General features: G+C 41.2%; 1 protein-coding gene across 5 annotated transcripts in view; it reads right to left on the minus strand.

Annotated features, from left to right (window-relative positions):
- SCUBE1 (signal peptide, CUB domain and EGF like domain containing 1) overlaps positions 1 to 19,048 on the minus strand; it is a 223,332-nt gene that overhangs the window by 16,000 nt on the left and 188,284 nt on the right. For 3 of the 5 annotated variants that reach the window (XM_076343872.1, XM_076343853.1, XM_076343844.1), the window contains 8 exons: positions 18,070 to 18,186; positions 13,409 to 13,531; positions 9,857 to 9,976; positions 8,132 to 8,224; positions 6,488 to 6,604; positions 4,040 to 4,198; positions 2,675 to 2,878; positions 1,096 to 1,257 (listed from right to left, as the gene is read on the minus strand). In XM_076343872.1, the coding sequence (XP_076199987.1) occupies positions 1,096 to 1,257; positions 2,675 to 2,878; positions 4,040 to 4,198; positions 6,488 to 6,604; positions 8,132 to 8,224; positions 9,857 to 9,976; positions 13,409 to 13,531; positions 18,070 to 18,186 (1,095 nt within the window). The remainder of the gene's footprint in view (positions 1 to 1,095; positions 1,258 to 2,674; positions 2,879 to 4,039; positions 4,199 to 6,487; positions 6,605 to 8,131; positions 8,225 to 9,856; positions 9,977 to 13,408; positions 13,532 to 18,069; positions 18,187 to 19,048) is intronic. The other 2 variants (XM_076343880.1, XM_076343862.1) reach the window with 1 other exon arrangement.

The raw sequence follows: 19,048 nt of genomic DNA on the forward strand, positions 1-19,048 counted from the left end.
TAGTTGTTGTGCTGCTTTGGCCAGTATACTATATTTAACCTTTATACACTCAGATTTTATTTTGATTATCTATTCTTGTTGGATTTTGGCTAAATGCAAGTCAACATAGCAAAGATGCACAAGCATTTCCAGAATTTTTCTGTGATAGTTCCTTCATAGAGTAAATCAGCAAAATCTACCATATGTTTGGACTGGAGACACTAGTTATTTTTTTTATTCAGTGGATGGGGAAAAAGTGGCAGTTTCTCAAGTGTCATTCATTGTGTGCTCACTCTGGATATCCTTGAAGAAAGCATTAATGTAAATTACATGGATGAGTTTTAAAGTTAGAACTTGTGTAGCAGATAGGACAGATTCCTTTCGAAGTCAAATAATGTATCTGCTATAAACTAGATTTTGCTCATCTGTAATAAAATAAAGAAAATAATTAACAGTTGTCTTAAAACCTTATCTTGATCAAGCTACAGTTGAAGCATTAACAAACTGAACTTCACAGCTCTCTGAAAACCAGGTATTTTCATCATTATCATCTAATTTATATATCATGAAGTTGAGTCAGAGACGCTACATCACTTGCCAAAAGCTACAGTGAATTCAAGCAGTGTTGAAACTTGCAATCATTAGCTCCGAGTCCAGGTTACAGATTACTGCAGCATAACTATCTCAAAATTATGATTGCTGCCGATTAGACCAGGTAAACTGCATCTGATGCAAAACATTAAATCAGCAGGTTCATTAGACTCACCAATACCAGTCCAAAGTAATCCATCCCTTTGGCACACAGTATACCTGACGAGTCCTTGCAAGTCGAGGTATGTCCAGATTCCATACCTGACTTGAAGCAAAGTGCTTTGCTCGGCTTGCTCATTTCCATACCATAACTCACATCATTGCTGCAGCAGGTCCCATCTTCTTGTCAGCAATGTCAGCGGATGGAACAAGCCAAAACATTTTGTGTATTGCTTGTAAGTGCACAGAGATTTCTTCTGTTACCTTTACAAGACAGAAGTGTGGAAGGCTCTCCCCTCTTTTAGCCTCCATGCCTCACAGGCTGTGTGGCAACACCTAATCCTTTTATAAGCAAATTAAACTTGCCTCCACATTCTGACACGTTCCGGGCGCCTGCTACTCCCTGTCCATCATTACTTGGGCAAGGCTCACAGGTAAGTTGACCTTCTGTGTCTTGGTATGTTCCTGGTGAGCAAGGAACGCACTGATTGTGTTCTCCGCTATAAAAGGTGCCCGTGCTGCAGGTAACTGAGAAAAGAAAAGGGGAATCTACATAAGGACTTTCATTTTGATCACATCACTTGCCTTTATATCAAACATTTAGAGAAGATGGATCTCTTTGGCCCCAGTATTATAGTGGCATATGTTTTGCATATGTTAGTCCAGGATCCTCACCTGATGTAAACAGGCCCATCTCCACTGCAGTCTAGGTCAATTTACATCAGGGTGAGGTCCTTCTTCTATTGTTTAAGCCATTAAATGGCGTTGTACTGCACTGAAGCGCTTATCAGACATATGTTGTTAATAAAGCTGATGCAGTCTTAAAACAGTATATTGCAGTTTAATTAAGACAGTGGTGCATAACATATGGGAAGTGATGTGAACTTTTAGTTTACACTAGGTGCATTTATGTGTTGGTTTTATGGAAGACGACTACAAAAAGTCTGTCGCCTGAGATCAGTTCTAGAGATTTCTCTAAGGGCAACATATCCCACATAATATTTTGTCTCGACACTCAAATACCCCAACTGGAAAGTGTTTTAAATACAGATATGAATCCACATGCTTTTCTTGCTGCAACAAAGCACATAACTACATTAAATGTTTTTCTCTGCTGGATATAGGTAGTTAAAATGTATGGGTTTCTAGACGCTAATAGCAAGAGTCTTTCAACACAGTTTCTAAATCACTGTTCCTATATGATGGAAACAGCTTCTGAACCAACTCATTAGAGGCAGCTATCAGATCTGCACTTAACTATTTCTTTTTGCTTGTAAATTACTTGGTGTCTAAAAGAAGCTGGAAAAATAGATATGCTGATTTTGAAAAGATGACTCTAAGTGATTAGGGAGCTTGCAGTGCTGAGAACTGCCATTAATAGGTTTGTGCTAGCACCTTGCCCCCAGTAAAGCATTAGAGCCTGATAACCTCGGAAAAGGCTTAAAGAAATTAGGTATTTTACATAAAGTTAAAATAGATTTCTATAGGGTTTTTTTATTGGACCTCTTGAGTGTTAAATATAAATATATCCATGGGTCATGGATTATTTGGTGGTGAGGAGAGTGAGAGAGGCAATATAAAACTAAATACGCACCATCTAGGTGAACATCATTTTATTGTTTTACAGAATTGTAATTATGTTTTCATAAGATGCTGGGAGCAACTGGGAACTAATTGCCAACATTGCCTCGTGGCAGGCCTTGATACATACCAGCTGACAGCATGGGAATGGATGCATATATACGCTGCTTTTGTTTTCCTGCAATCATTTAACAAACTCCCTTCAAAGTCTTATGAACCGTCAGTGGTCCATGCACATCTGCTGAGTAATATCGATCTAAATCGTCTGTTATCTCATAGATTTCCTGCCTGGCTCACTAGGGACAAGTTAATTTTGGATTGCTTGTTTTGGGGGCTATGGCTGACTAGAGTTGTTGGGACTTACCGCATTTTCCATCCTGCAGCACTTGCCCTGTACTGCAAGCTTCATGCCCTTCAGTAGCTTTAGCTGGCTTCTGAGCCACTTCGTATTCTGTCCCAGAAAACTGAATGTAAAATTGCTGTTTATTAATAGATTTCCTCAATGTTTTGATTGCAGTTTGCAGCTTCTGCTCCATCCTTTTCCGAACACAGTCAATGTTACAGGTGTCTAGATGGGAAATGATAAGAAAACTAGAAGCAATTGAGATTAATGTTTAAAAAGAGGTGCTTAACAAAAAGCTTAGCCTGCATCGCACTATGACACCTCTGTTTGCTTCACTGTCTGTCTTCCCCATATAAATTGTAGAAGCAGCCCACTGTATTCAGAATCAGGCCTTTTAAAGGGAGAAGACAGTACACTGAGGTCCATCAAATTGAGTTTCACAGCCTATAAGCGCACACTGAGTACTGATATGTCTACCATTAAGAAATCTGGTTATACCGAGTGCACAGGGAAAGGGCTGCAGAAAGCATCAACCTAGCCAGCAAAATCAAGTTGGCACTGTGCAGGAATGCTGTACTCTGTTGTACAGAGTAGCAGTGACTGGTGCTTTGTGCACTGCTAGAGGAATGGTGAATTTCCCACTGTGTTGTATTTCCAGATACGTGTTCAGTCTGCCACCACTAATGTTTCTGAATTCTCTCTGCCCCTGCTTTACTCAGTCGATTAGGAATTCTCCTCTCTTTCCTGACCAAAATACGAGTGACACAAAGAAAGGTGCTTTCTGGCACAATTACTGTTTGAATCACTTGGCTAGTGAGGTACCCCTCATAGGTTAAGAAACCTGCCTTTGAGGACTGACATGTTTATAGAATCCAGCCCATGTTTTCTTTGGCTGGATTTTATAGCATAATATTCCATCTCATGAATAACTTGAAGCAATTCTTCTTCTTCCTGAAGTTTGTTATGAAAACATGAATTTACCAAATGTGTGATAAAAATGTTTGATTCTCAGACTGAAGTTTCAGCAACTTACATTTTGGAGGATATTTTTATCGTTGTTGTTGCAGAACTTCTATCTAATCCTTACGTTCTCTGTGCATCAATTAGCACTTCTGCTGTTTAAAGAAATCAGACTAAATTAAAGTACATGACTTAACTTGAGGCTTTGAAGGAATTTTGCTGCAGGTTCAATCTTTGTTCCTTTGGCTTAATTTCATACCTGATTCCTTTCAATTAAAACTCTGAAACTTTGTGTTTGGGAAGGCTGTTGAATGAGGCTTGTGCTAAAAGGTTTGCACGGCAGCTTGATGAAATAGCAAAGAGATTCTAACAACACACCAAGGAACTGAATTCTGATTTCTCTCCGCAGACAGATCTTTCACAAACCTGAGACTTCTTCTGACTTCATCTCCACTTCAAACTCTGTGGTGATATGGGACACTTCTTTTGATGGTGACTTGCGACCTCGGCGTTTTTTCTTGGAGGAATCGCACTTGAGATTCACAAAGGTCACGTGGCAGTTGTCTGTACAAGGGAATTGACCTCCTTTGCGTAAGAGAAGCAACATAGAAAAGAAATCAAGTAGCAAAGTAGCAAGTGACAGGCTGATAAGTGATATCTCAACTGGGTTATCATGAATGCAGTGACAGGCTTCATAACATTTCACATGCGTTGTTAGACACCTCCTTCGCTGTGTGATTTTGGGTTTGCTCATTTTGCTAGTGAACGCAGGAGGCAAAAATATAGTGTGGTGATGCTAAGCTGCACAGTGGTACCTCTAATGCCTATAATTTCCTGCCTCTTTTCTGCATAAGGATTAGAAAGCTCTTTACAGAAATTAGTTAAGATCAGCAATACTATATACAGTCATTTGATGGTTAAACAAAGCAAGAGAGTAAATTTTCATAAATTCATGAGAGCAGCAGGCCTGGGACTAAAGCATAGCAGTATGGGCCTTTAGAAACTACCAGCTGGTATTCCATCTCTTTCAGCAATGACAATCACCAGATATCAAAGGTTTTAAAAGCCTTTGACTGGGAGGTTATGAAAATATATTGGAAGGCTTTATCTGAGGGGAAGTCATAGAATCATTAGGTTGGAAAAGACCCTTAAGATCATCAAGTCCAACCGTTAACCTAGCACTGCCAAGTCCACCACTAAACCATGTCCCTAAGTGCCATGTCTACACGTCTTTTAAATACCTCCAGGGGTGGTGACTCAACCACTTCCCTGGGCAGCCTGTTCCAGTGCTTGACAACCCTTTCGGTGAAGAAATTTTTCCTGATATCCAATTTAAACCCCCCTGGCGCAACTTGAAGCCATTTCCTCTCGTCCTATCACAAGCCAGAGGAACTGAATGCCCTCGTCAATTATGTGTAACCACTGAGGAGAAAAGCCACAACCTGTTGGGACACAATCACATAAGCATCTTCTCCCTATATAGAGAAATTTATGTGAAAAATATCGTTGTTGTGATAGGCGATGGATCTTGCAGGTCAGGGAGAAATTTCAAGCACTCAAACCACCAGAAGAATTTCATTCCAAGTGTGCGGATATAATCTTACTGTTAGACCCAGAAGTTCAGATGACATAACAAACACAAAGCAAAGCAAGCAAAGGACAAGGAAATGCATCCAAGAAATATATTCCCATGGTGATTGTATGGACCAAAACCCCAACTTCTATGAGTTTAAAAATGAGTCTGATAATCACATCTTATTAAAAGAAGACAATACATAAGGATAAGGTAAGCATCTTGACAACTGAGACTTGTTTTAAGCCAATGCTTGGAAAATTAGAGAGATAAATGTCTAGATTGCAGGGTAAAGATAAAATATGAATCCAAGTTTTAAAATAAAATCTTTAAACCATTAGCATTTTTTTAGGATAGCTATTTTTACTCTTTCAGGGCTCCTATATGACTCCTCACTCGTTAGTAAAAGTAGCGGTAAGACAGATTCGCAAAAGAGAATATATCACCAGTAGATGTTTGTTGTAAGCTGCTAAGTTGCTTTAAGCAACAAGATGAACTGTTGCAATTACACCAATACTGTGTATTAAAATCTGGAAAATTTTGAGTTAATGTTAAATTTAAATGAACTCCAAGTATTTAAATACGTATCACTTCTAAAATCTCTTTTTTGTTCAACTTTAAAAGTGATGTTCAAAACTAAGAATAATAAAACCCCATACCTCGTCATACCGAGTTCTAAAAACATTTGATTACTTTGATTCAGCCTGACACAAACTTTTTTTTTCATTTCAGATTTTTGGTAATTATGTCTAAATCTTCTAAGTATTTTTTCTAACATCATAACTGCTCACTCCAACATAAGAAAAGATCTAAGGCTGTGCAACATCAGATTTTGATTATAACTTTCCCGCTTAGGGGTTCTCTTTGCTGCTGCAACGGGATACTAATCCAGCATCCAGCAAATAAATAATAGCTTTTGTTTTCTTTTATAAATCTCATTTGGGAAAACTAAACCAAACCAAACTGACATTGTTTCATGTGACTTTGCATCGGTCATAGCTTTTTGTCTCAGGATATTTCTGCCATTACCAATGCCAGAAAAAGGATCAGCTTAATTTCAAACTCATGTACTTTTGAACAAAGATTTTTCAAAGCAACTGGTGACATTTCAGCACTGTCAGATCCAAACCCAAGGCACTGTTCAGCTAGAGTGTGAACCCTGGCCTGAACTTAAATTCAGATCCAAACATAAAACACATTACTTTTTTTTCCCTCCGCAGTGTGAAAACAAAATATGCAAACAAGCAAGGAAACAAACAAAAAATTAGAATGCTGTTTACATGTTAGAAGAAACCACCTACCTAAAACAGCTTGCTTCCCAGAATCTTTTGTTTTTTCTTTGCTGCGAGGCCGTAAATGGCACTTTGCATCTTTAATTTTAAAACGAGCTTTCTGCTTGATTGGAGGGGCTAATGAATCTGTCGATGTAAAGTAAAAAAGCTATCATTTGGGATGCAGATGAAATGAAGTCTGAAACTTATTCTTAAAAACAGACTCAGAAGTCTTCTTGGGACATAGAAAAGAGACAGCCCAAGAGTTATACACCTTGTACAAGAGGATCTGTTTCCATAAGTTCATTTTTTCACATAAGCACTACTCCGGAGTCCATAAAGATCAATCAATTTGCTAGTATCGCACGTGCTCTGCACGTATGCTTCCCCTCCAGCATGCCTGCACATCTTCGTGGAATTTGCGTGAATTTGTCTCTTACTATGAAAAAGGTTAATTGCTACCTTTTTTTTCTGACTCTCTGTCTGTGATTTCCACATTACTTGGCTGTAGATCTGCTCTTGCTAATGCCAACCAGGAATAAGATTAATTTAGTGGAGCTACGCTGTTGGCAGTTGAAAAGCATCCAAAGGAAACGTCTTTATTTGACTGTGGTCTATGGCTTGCAAGCTCTATTCTTCAGCTTTAAATCCAAGCCAGTTAGGTCTTATGACTTTAAAGGCTGTTATACAGCCATGCACTGCTTAGAAAATGTAGCTGCTGGCTGACTTCCTCACAAAGTCCATGGTGGAAAAGGCTGGGCCTGGGCCGTCACCTGCCAGCCGCTGCGGGCTGCCCACGGGACCTGGAGCAGGTGGAGGATGGTCACAGGTAAATGCCACAACGTGGGTCCCTCTTTCCTTGGGAGGGCCTTGCCGAACCAGGACTATAGAGGTAGCAGCCACATCTGCTGCCATGTTACCTCACTCCACAGCATCGTACCTCCTAACGCATTCCAAATATATAAGAAATACGTGGTTAGAGAACCGGTAACAGCAGGTAATGATATGTGAAGTGGGCTGACACTTCCCACTGCTGGATGCTGTTTCAGCTGCTTCTAATTTTGCCAGACTTCAACCATTTTGAGCTGAACTTTTTTTTATGCTGAGTATCAGCTTTAGGACGCATTTTGAAATGTCTCTGCAAAAATAATCCAGCCATTTCTGAGAACAAGATGAATGAAACACAGTATGTGCTCATAAAAGTCTCATAACCTTTTTATTGTGAACCCCCAATAGGAGGATCTCTGCTCCTAAGGAAGGACTTCGCAGGTGAGGGCTGGGACCCACCGTAGCCTTTGGGTCTTGTGCTACTGATGGGCCCCTCTGGCTCACTTTCATGTCTGGGAAGCAATGCCGTTTTGATATGCTTGCTATTGCCTTGCTGGACTATGAAAAGTAAAGTACTCTAAATATTTGTCCTCACTGAACATATCTCAAACCTCCACCACTCCTCTTCTGACCTACCAACACAATGCCTCACTGAAGGGCAACTAAGCACACTCCAGCCCTCAAGGAAAGGCTGCAGAAAAGTGTGTGCATGATGAAACACAGGCTACTTTAATTCTGTTCTTGTGTAACTTGAGAGCTGTATGTCTTGCAATTCCCAAGTGGTCTGGGGGACCTCATCACCTACCTCCTAGATGCTAAGGCCTGGGTGAACAGGAGAGCACCTACCTGCGCAGCTGGGCAGGGTCGCGTTGCGTTTCTGCTGAGCCTTGCCTTGCTGGACAGGAATACCACAGCTCAGCGTGTAGCTGTTCTCCGAATCTGCGGGGCAGAATGCAGAGTCAGCACATGTGGCAACAGCCTCACAAAGCCTCTGCTCCCCTCATCACCCCCAGCATTAATGTTCGGTGCTTGAACAAACTTATTAATACTGCTAAATAAGGAGACATTTTAAGTGCTGAACGTGGATTTAAACGGCTGAAATAGTTTGCCAAAGGCTACTGCTTCACAGTGTTGACTATAAGTTTTGTTTCTTCCAGCACTGAAATGTTACATTTTATAAACAATTTGGCATGAAGTTAGCTGTAAATAATTCCATGGTGCACAAGTATAAAATATTTTGTGCTTGTCTGCGGCAGAGTCCTTATGCTTTGATCGTCTCTATAATTTAAAAAATAAACCACGTACTTTACTAATAATTTTAGCTTCAGACTCTGGCAGAATTTATTGGCAGAAACAAAAAAACCCCCACATACTTAGAACCATAACAGGGTTTACATACTGCACAGATAAAACTGTGTATTGGTGCATACAAATTAGATAAATGCATGGTTCCAGTAATCTCTGCTAAACTGAAAATAAAGTGTGAACAGCTCGACCGCACATCATGCCAGGACTAACATGAAAAGTAGAAACCCTTGTGGAAAATAATCCTGTGTCAGAACCAGAATGTGTATGAAAAAGTAATAGCAACCCCCTGCCCCACCTGCCCTGCAAAACTGTGTAGATGAAAATTACCTGTAGAAAGTGATTAAAAAAAAGGGGGGGGAGGGGAAGATGAGATGCCTGAGTTTCTGTAAACAACAATGCCTGAGTTTCTATAGATAACAGTCAGCTGAACTATTACCAACAAAATTTATTAAAAACCAGCAACTGCCAGCAACTAATACAGAGAGATGTTTTTTCCATACTGCCTCCTGAGACAGATTTAGTTGTATCCATTTTGTATGAGACAGTAAGACAGGTTTAAAGCTGTTGCTATGTCATCCTTTGCTCCACTGGCTGAGCCGATGGAAGTTTTATGCTACCCTGGCTGGTGTGGGAGCTTGATCATGTGCTGTGGCAGCCGCAGCGTTAAATTGCCCAGCATGTCCCACTCCTCCTCTCCTGCCCCTGCCTCACATCGTGCTCACTAAGCTGAGTTCCTCTCAGGGGAACCCTCCGCTTTGGGAGTCGCTTCTGCTCCTGCTCAATCACACAATTACAGGGTATTTCAGGCCATGACGCAGAGTCCATCATTTTAAGCAGATACCTGGATGGACACAGGGGACTTACTCATATTGAAGAACATGTTACTAAAACTTAGCAGGAATTCACTGAAATCAACTGTTCAGTTTTCCCCCCCCACTTTAGACATAGCAATTTAATATATTAAAATTTTTCTTTTGCACCATCTGGTTAAGGTAGTTGTGTGTCTCAGATTTTTGTTAAATTTTTTTCCGCCAAATGACATCTCAAATTAAAGAACTAAGGGCCAAACCTCTAATGTAACTGACAGTCAGCTCTTCTTGTATTTAATGATGTGCATGTTGCCCCAATTTAATTTATACTGATGTTTTGCTCATTTACAGTTGTCCATAACAAAAACTGAATGCAAGAGTCATGAATACATTAGCAGAGAAGAAATCATCAAGTCACATTCTAGACTTCGGAGGACAAATATTTTGTACAAACCTGGAACAAAAAGAGTATTGGATGGGCACGACAGGAAGCAGCTCTCTATGCCTCCTGTCTTACTACACACTAGCTGAGCCTTGGGAGCTGGTTTGGCATTCGGGAGACATTTCACCATCTCTGAAGAGAAAAGAAAAAAGAAAAATGAAAAAAATCAGGCACTGCCCAACCCAGAACTTTGTGCATCCACTTGCTTACAGCGGTGAGGAAAGGTAGAAGCGGCAGCAAAGCAAAATCACAGGCCCAGGCATTTCTGAAATAAGCACCTAATAGGGAGAGAGTATCTGGATCTTGAGCTTGGAAAGAAAACTCCTTCACATTTTTAGACCTAAACTCTAGATCAGTCTTTCCCCTCCAATCCTCCACTTTGGGACTGTTCAGGTCCAGATCTGCACCCTGAAAGGCAGGTGTCTCTCTAATTATGAGCACAATTCTGTGTACACAACTTGATCACAGAAGCAACAGGAAATACTAATGACCTGAGATGTCCTCTCCCCCCTCTTGGAGGCACAGCTCTCTGGTTTAACAGGCCCAGTACCACACCACGCACAGGAGTCGCCCTCACAAAGATCTGTTTATTTAGATGACCGCTAAAATGGTGTTTTCCACTTCTCACTCCAACTCTCGCAGACTTTTTAATTTCAGCTTCACGCTCAAGCTTCTGGAAGTAGAAAACTTCCCAGCCGGGCGGATGTGAAGCAGGACATGCTGGGATGGAGATGGATAGTCCCACTCGTCCTTTCAGCCACTGCCGAAATGCCCCAAGCAATGCTAGAAGGGACACTGTGACGCACGTAGACATCAGCCATTTCTCATCAGCACCCACGGCACGAGGCACGTTGCAGCTCGTGCAATGGAAATATCCAGCTTCTCCTCTTGGCTTCATGGCAGGATGAAGACAGAGTATCCCGCAGGTCTCACAAGCTGCTCTTCGTATTTGGGTAAGGGATGGTTTGTGCTCAAACTACATAGAGTTGTTACGAATTGTTGGACCAGTCTCTGCTTTACCCTGAGATGATGGTATGCCACTGATAATTATAATCCTGCATTTATTTTAATTGGACATCTTTTGGGACTGAAGTGTTACTTAAGTACATCTTTCTCCACACAAATGACGAGGTTCATTCTCAGCTGCAGCTGGCAGGTGACATCACTACCTGCACTGAGACAGCCTCACTGCCTCCCTCCTTTTCCCCAGAGATTTAACCTCTGCACTGACTGCTGGCCAAGTGCAGCTGGGCACCTCTTCAAGCAGTTATTTCACACTGCATCAGCTGGTTAAATCTCAGCCAGGTGCCTGTAGAGCAGTTCTTGCTTCAGTCCCGTAAAAACACTTGTTCAGGTCCATACGCTTTTTCTCCGACTGTTCCTTGCTCTTTCTTCCAAACATGCTCACCTTACAAGATGGACTTGGCTGACTCTTGTTTTGCTCACGGTTGACTGTGCTACTGCAAATGCCATTTTTCCTACCCCTCTGCTCACCACTGAACCACACCAAGGTAGGGGGGAGATCAGAGCTGCAGCATCCGAGTCCAGTAGGAAGCAACCAGACTGGTTTGGGTCCGCCGGGGTTTGGGAAAAGCCCAGTAAAGCTGGGATGAAACAGACCAATTCAAATGTGGTAGCTGGAATGAGCCTTGCTTGGCTTGGCTTGAGTGCAGAGGAAGGGTGCCAGCAGCTGCCAGCTGGGTTGTATTCCTGGCCTCACTAGTGGTCAAAGATAAAATATCCAAGTCCCTTGAACACGCCTGATGTTTGCATCTCAAGTATGGGAATAATCATCCTCCACTTACCTCCCTCTTAAGGCCTTTTACGTTACTTTGGTGACGCTTAGAAGGAAATTATTTCTTTGGACTGAGGAGACAACACAAGCGCAAAGTGTCATTGCTGAGCAAAAGAGGATTTTGTTGCTGCAAGTGTCTCCAAATCATGTGGCATTCAGGATCATTAGATATCATTCTCCTCCTTTTTATTGTGCTTTTATAACAATGTAGAACACAGTTTCCTCTAAACAATGTTGGTAATAAAGGCAGGCAATCAGCAGGGAGATGACACTCATTTTAAGCCTCATTAAATTGATCAAATAAAACAGTGTATATCAATAGAGAAGGGTGTTCTATTTTCCATCTTCCAACTGAGTATTACAAATAATGAAGAGAAATTTACAACTAGGAAAATATTCTCAATACAGTCTCGTACCATGGGAACAGCATTCTTAGCAGGTTGAGAGGGAATATAACACAAAACTTCTGTAGTCTAACTACATACCAGACCCCCAAAAATTTTAGTCCCCATTGTTAATTTACAAATTCCTTTCCAGAGGACTAACTGGTACATTGCAAGGGAGACCTAGTGGATAACTGAAAAAACAGTGTTAACCATTTCTTACTCCTATAGTACTTGTTCTTTAGATAGCAGTGAAGGTAATTTATGTAAAGCTAAGTGGGAAAAATAAGGTACTTAGTTGTGGTTAAGACGACAGTCAGTGGCAAAGGCTGAAACCCAACTTGACACCCCCCTTTCCCTACTCAACTATAAAGTGCTTTCCATACTGCTGTATCCACGTAAGTGGAAAAATGCCGTAATTGCATGATCATGCCAGAGGCCGGTGCAGTGCTGTCTACCCCAGACTATAGTGCTTTCCCTTAAGTAATGTCCCCCTTTATTGTTCTGTTTTGCTCCCAGTTAGGTATTAGGCATGAGCCCCAAATGTATCTATGAGAATCAAACAAACAAAACCAACCAAACAAAACCCCACAACCTAAATTTGACTATGCAAGACCTAAGGTATGCTATTCCCATTAAAAACCATGACAACAGAATTAAAATATCACAGAAAATACTTTGAATGGCTGTAGCCATGGCCAAGATTTGCTGTGCTTCAAATTAGACCCTAGGGAAAAAAAAAGTCATCTACTTAAAGGATACACAAGAACGATGACTGGAACAGATATTCAGATTTGCCACAAAGTAAGTGGCACTAGCAGCAAGTGCCATCATTGTAGTGGTCTCAGGATTTGTGCTCATTGCAATTAATACTTTTGACACAGCTACTGTCAGTGCTTTATATTAAACAGGATACCTTTGGCGATAACTTGAAAAATTGGGGTATGGTGCTGTGAATGTAGATAATAACCTGAATACCACGTGCTATTTGTAAACAGTTAAATATTTTGAATATTCTAAATGACTCTTAAAGGGAAACAGAGTTATATCTGAGGTCATAGAGATGGATGTCAAAGGACAAAAAAAAGGAGAAAACTATAAAATACATAACATAATAACGTAAGAAGACTTAGATTTGTGTGAACAGACTCATAAAATTAAAAAAAAAGAATTCAACACAAATAAAATCCAACACATTGCCCATTCTCTAATTCACCTGTAGTTATATCCTAGTCCATGGATGACCAGGTATTAAAGGCTAAAATGAATTTGGGGATCTGTATTGTGAAAATGCAGCATCCCTCAGACAAAACCATGGGCTTTTCCATGCTCCCGGAGAACAGGAGCATCACCAGAGTCACCTCTGAGTCAGTCTCCCGTACTTACCAACGCAGTCCTTTTTATTCCAGTGCAGTTTCTTTCCAGGTGGACAGACACACTCATAGCTCCCCATTGTATTAAGACACCCATAGTCACAGCTACCATTGCTGATGCTGCATTCATCAATATCTGAAATGTAATTAAAGTTGAGAAGAGTATTAACCATTTGTGCACGTCTACTGTACATTAAGATATTATGTGCATAAGGATATCTGTTTTCTACTATATCTTTTATATTTCAGTCTATATAAACATGTATAAAAGCAGACAATACTCATGTCAAACAATTTTATGCACATTGAATGTATTTGTCCTTAGACACATACTTAGCTCCCACTCTTGCAGAGATTTATGCATACGATACAATTTACTTGCCAGGACTAGTTACACTGAAATTCTTGGAAGTACTCACATGATACAAAACATGCTCAAAAGTCTCTGCAGCATCTGGACAATAAAGTATATTGCATTATATGAAAAAATGTCAAAGGCATAAACATCTGTGAAAGTCGATCACTTTTGCATAACAGGGAGATAAATTCTCCATAGTGATTCACAGAGTCTGTTATTAGAAATGATTCAGATGGAGGAAACTACATATTTGATAGGAACCTTACAGCTGAAATGTAGTTTATTTAGTCTTCTACTCCTCAAATAAAAATGAAAGGTAAGAGCTTGCAAGAAGGCAAAGCAATTACCAGGTATTTATCAGTGATATTCCACACAAAATATTTCAACTTTAGATACATTGGAAAAGTATTTAGTCAATATGAGGTCTAACCTTTTTAGTCTATGCAATCAGCATTTATATACTTGTGCTGACACGGCTGATCTTTCATCCTCTCTCCTCCCACCACCAGAAAGGATGTTTATCCATCATGCTCAGCAGGAGTTGTGCTGCCATGTACTCACCTCTGGATCACGCTCAGGCACATTTGGGACACTAGATGGCACAGGCCAAAATTTTGATATGGCACCAGTGAACCATCAGTTGTGCGTTGCTGCTCCAGACTCTTTGATTTACTAGTATAGCTGTAACCTAAAAGCCCTTGTTATGGACCACAGCCCCGTTATTTTAGGTACTGCACTAACCTCAACAACAAGTGGTTTCTGCCCTTTGAACGCAGCTACCCATCTGCTTGCTAAAACGGTAGTGTTACTGTAACGTAACATGGCATGTAGGTTGCGCCATTTGACATATGCTCAAATGAGCTAGAATGACACCAAATCAACAGGAGATATACTGAATTGCTAATACTCTGGCTTAATGATAGGCCTCAAAATGTAACTGTAGAAGTAAAATTGTCACTTAATGTGTTTCTAAGGGAGGTCTGTCCGTAAAGGCTCACAGGCTGAGTGTCTAACTGCCTTTCCAAACCACGCCTGAACCCAGGCTTGAACTCCGATTGCCATGTGCTTGGCACTGTGTGAATCCATATGGTTTGCAGGAACACAGTCTGAGTTCAAGCCAGTTCTCCCCAGGCACCAATTTTGGAGCCCAGCGACCCCATCTGAAGCCAGAGGGTGAGGAGGTGGGGCTGATGAAGGGATTGGACTCAAGCACACACTCAGGCCCTGCACTGATTAAGAAATGCAGGCCTATACATATTAGCCAAGTCCTCCTCTGACATCTTGGGGCACTTGATGGGAACATGAGAGTATTTACTGGGGCAGCTGCTGGAATCCAGAAACAGCTTTATTTTTCTGACGCAAATTTGGTTAAGCAAAAATCTAGAAAACATGGAGTACATGCATAAAAGAAACTGAGAAAGACACCCTAATACATCAGGCATGTTTCTAGAAAATGTTACGATTTTTGAGTCAGAGTCAGGACATTTGGAGGTCCTGGGTCAGCAGTTCCAAAAACTGACGAGGGAGATAGTCCCAGAAAAAAAAACTTTTTCTGGGAAATTTTGTACATAGTAGCCAGGCTTCTTCTGAGTGCAACAGGGGGATCTGCTTGCTAACCCATACTTCAAAACACGCATTTAGTCCACAGTGCTCCTGCCACTGAGCTCTGGCCGAACTGTTCAAACATGAGCTCTTGCTGTCAAGTACCTCAGCCCAGAACCAAGCTCCTGGAGAAGCAGCCAAATTCCCAAAGGCGTTGAACAGTCCTGCAGATTCTACTGACTCTCCTAAGGTCACTTAACGAGCCAATACTGCAAGTAGGGCTTTACATAAACAGGTGGCGTAAGCGCTAGCACTGTCCTTGTAGAAGATTCCCTTATGATACATGACTTCTGTTACAAGAGATGTCACGAAAAGGATCCCAGAGAGAGCAACAAGGGTTGCCCCTCAGCATGGAAGGCCCAGAACAAGGACATTGCCACATAGTTTATTAATTACTAGTAGAGGGGAAGCAAGATGGACAGAAAGCTTATTAAGAGGCAAGTTTGCACCAAATATTTTTGCAGGTTCTCATTATTTCTCCCTAGTTTTGACTTCTGCTCAGTGCCACATGGATGGCAGCCAGGGTGAGTTATTTGTTCCACTGTAAACATCACTCTCCAGGGGCTGGCTAAAACTAATGATAGGCCTGAGCGGCAAAGCTCAGGGCCTGGACAAGTCTGGATTCAGAGCTGGGATTTTGGATCTGCCCATTATGAAAAAAAGTAGGAGGTTTGGATCTGGTTATGTTTTTGCCTGAAGTTCAGCACTGAGTATTTCCAGTTAGAGTTTTGGTCCTACTTCAGTCTTATTTAAAAGACTGAAGCTGAACTGAGGCTGAAGATTATTTGAAGACTGAGGCTGAACCCCAAACTTTGAGGCTTTCCCTAAATTAATACATAAATAAAGTCATTAAAGAATTAACAGTGAAACTGAAGATCAGTCTCTCCACACCCCACATAGGTCCCCCAAACTTTCAGACTCTGATTTTGTTTTCAGAACTGCCCTCAAGTGGAGTCGTCTTCCAAACTCTTTCCGTAGATGGACTCCTATTTCTCTTCCTGCCTGCCTCTACTATACAGTGAATTTGTTACTTACCCTGCTCTATGGAAGAGATACTAACACACACCACCTATACCCTTCTCCCAAAAAGAAGCCAGGCAGAGATACCATTAGTAGTGTCTCATGTTATCCCTACAAAATCAGGTGAACTCAGCACTCGGACAAGTGAGGGGCTAGCATCTGTTTCTGCTACATCAGTTTGCGTGGCACAAACCGAATCACATGGGAACGGAAACAACAAGAGCCTTTAACTGTATCTTTTTGACTCAGTCTGTAGCACAATTTACTTAGGAATGCATAGAGAACAAGTCCTGCATATACTATGTACCACAATGCCTGCTCCACAAATTAAGAGCCGTTAGGGCCCAACACTGTTCTCAGCAATTCCTCTAACATGCTTTCCCTGGCCTAAGTCTGACTCAGATCAGAACCTGGCCTGAATACATGGATTTTGTGGGTTTAAAGTCGAGGCTTTGTTTACAGTTCGATGCAAGCTTTACTTAGTTTGTATCTCCAATAAGTTGAATAATTAAATAATTAACTATTAACCGTCTTTTAACTAAACAAAACCATTTAGTTTTACATTTAAAAACAGCACGGAGATTTTCTTTTGTGTCAGTATTTTCTAACAAGTAATTTAGATTCAGGGCTTTCAGGTTTTATTGCAATTTTCTCTTGTTACTTTTGTTTGTGTAATGCTGACCTGACTGGTTAAAACCGTAATTCGGACTTAATACACTTAAGAAATCCCTCAAAAAAATCCCTTTGCTCTCCTTTGACCAGTGTTCTGAACACAGTCAAAACCTACCCCAGTTCTTAAACGTTCAGGCAGGAGGCCACAGCAATACCTGGGGGTGTTAGCCAGGCCGGCGGCAGGCAGTCTCGTACTGTGACACCCCGGCAAACACTGGATTTAATCTGAGTACTCTGAAATTCTGCTGCCTTGATCAAGTAGAAGTTGACCCTCTAATTTGCTCATTGTGGTAATACTGCCCTGTGATGCACTTAAACAATATCCCACTCCTGGATAACCAAACATTACAGCACCAGTTCTTCCCAGTTATGCCAAAAAGGTTGAAGAGCTGAAGTAGCTCCACAGAAGATGGGAACAAGGTACCCCACAGCCTTCCATTATGAGTTTCACAGGCGGTTTATGTCACAGTCTGGGAAGGACAAATACCAACACAGCCAAAATTTGTAAACTTTGTAAAACTGACATCCTTCTCCTATTCTCTTTGTTGCCCATCATTTGAAGCCTTCCTTCTGTAAATACAGTTGCGACTAACCTCACTCCTGTGGAAGTACCAATTGGTACTCCGCACTTGTAAACTCTGTAAGGAAGCTTACCCTGTACAGTGCGATGAACCCCAGCCATGAGGCTGCTTTGCAACGGTTGTGGAAGAACGGCTGCATCCACGCAGTGGTGGATGCAAGTGTCACAGCTGCAGGCTTCCAGTCTATACTGAGGCTGCTCTGTACCACCATCACAAAAATGCGTGGCCATTGTTTTTTATTTATGGTCTTCTCCTGGGAATGCTTCAACAAATTTGAGATGCTGAAATTTTAGTCACACCCAGCTCATGCTATTTTAGCTTTATTTTAACTTTATTGGTTTGTCTTCTTCAGTTCTAAAGTCCTCAGCTAAAAATGTGTGGCTCAGTAAACAGTTCACAAAGCAAACAAGCAAACAGATAAGCAAAACTCAGTTTCCAAACCTCCACAGTGCGTCAGTCCATACAAGGTGTAGCCTTTATGGCAGAGACATTCGAAGCTTCCAGGGTAGTTGATGCAGGTGTGATCACAGGTCCTTTCGAAGGAACATTCATCTATATCTGAATTCACAGAAAAAGCATTAAGAAATTAGAATTCAGTTAAACTGAATGGCTGGAACGTCACATTCAGTTGCAACATCTTGTTACTGATAAACTAGCAGATATCACCCCAGGTAAAATCTGAATAAAACATCAGTCTCATTCCTCTAGTGTCTTATAAAGAAAGGACTTGCAGGTACATGGAGAAAGGTAAGAAAAGATAATTTAAGAAAAAACATGAAGACCGTATTATATATGTTCACCATTAGATGGCAACCTTTAACTTCTGATCATATTTTCCCAGCAGGGCTGTGGGGGTATTAAGGTTTTGGGGGGTTAGTGGCACAATGGAAAAAAGTTTTCTGTTGAATGAAATCATTCCTTCGTTCAGTGACCACTCCCTCTGACATCTTGCCCACCAGGACAGGGAGTCACTCGCAGACTTCTGCTCTGCCTACGCAAGACTGTACAGACAGCTGCACAGGTACGAGGGGCATAAGCAAAACGGTGCCTGAGAATAAGCCAGTGTCAGGAATGGACGGGCTGCACCTAAGACAGGAAATCTTAGTCCAAAGTCCACATTCTACCTAATTCAAGAAAATTTGACCTCTTCCCCTTAAAAAAGTCAGGCATCTCTAATTACCACTGCTCACTAATGTGAAACCCATATTTACCTAGTCTCTTCCACCCAGCAGCCTATGAAGAAAGCAATTAACAGCACATCGCTTCAAAGATAGTACAAAGGTTTTGCTGAGCAGGGTGACGTAAAGGTTTATTTGACAGCAGTCATCACAGAGTGGATGTGCTGAAGACCATTACATTAAAGGTACCTTAAATAGCAAAGTTTGCAAAGTAACAGCACTTTTGAGTGAATTTTATCCTC

The sequence above is a fragment of the Aptenodytes patagonicus genome, chromosome 1 (genome assembly GCF_965638725.1).
Source record: "Aptenodytes patagonicus chromosome 1, bAptPat1.pri.cur, whole genome shotgun sequence".
Taxonomy (NCBI): domain Eukaryota; kingdom Metazoa; phylum Chordata; class Aves; order Sphenisciformes; family Spheniscidae; genus Aptenodytes; species Aptenodytes patagonicus.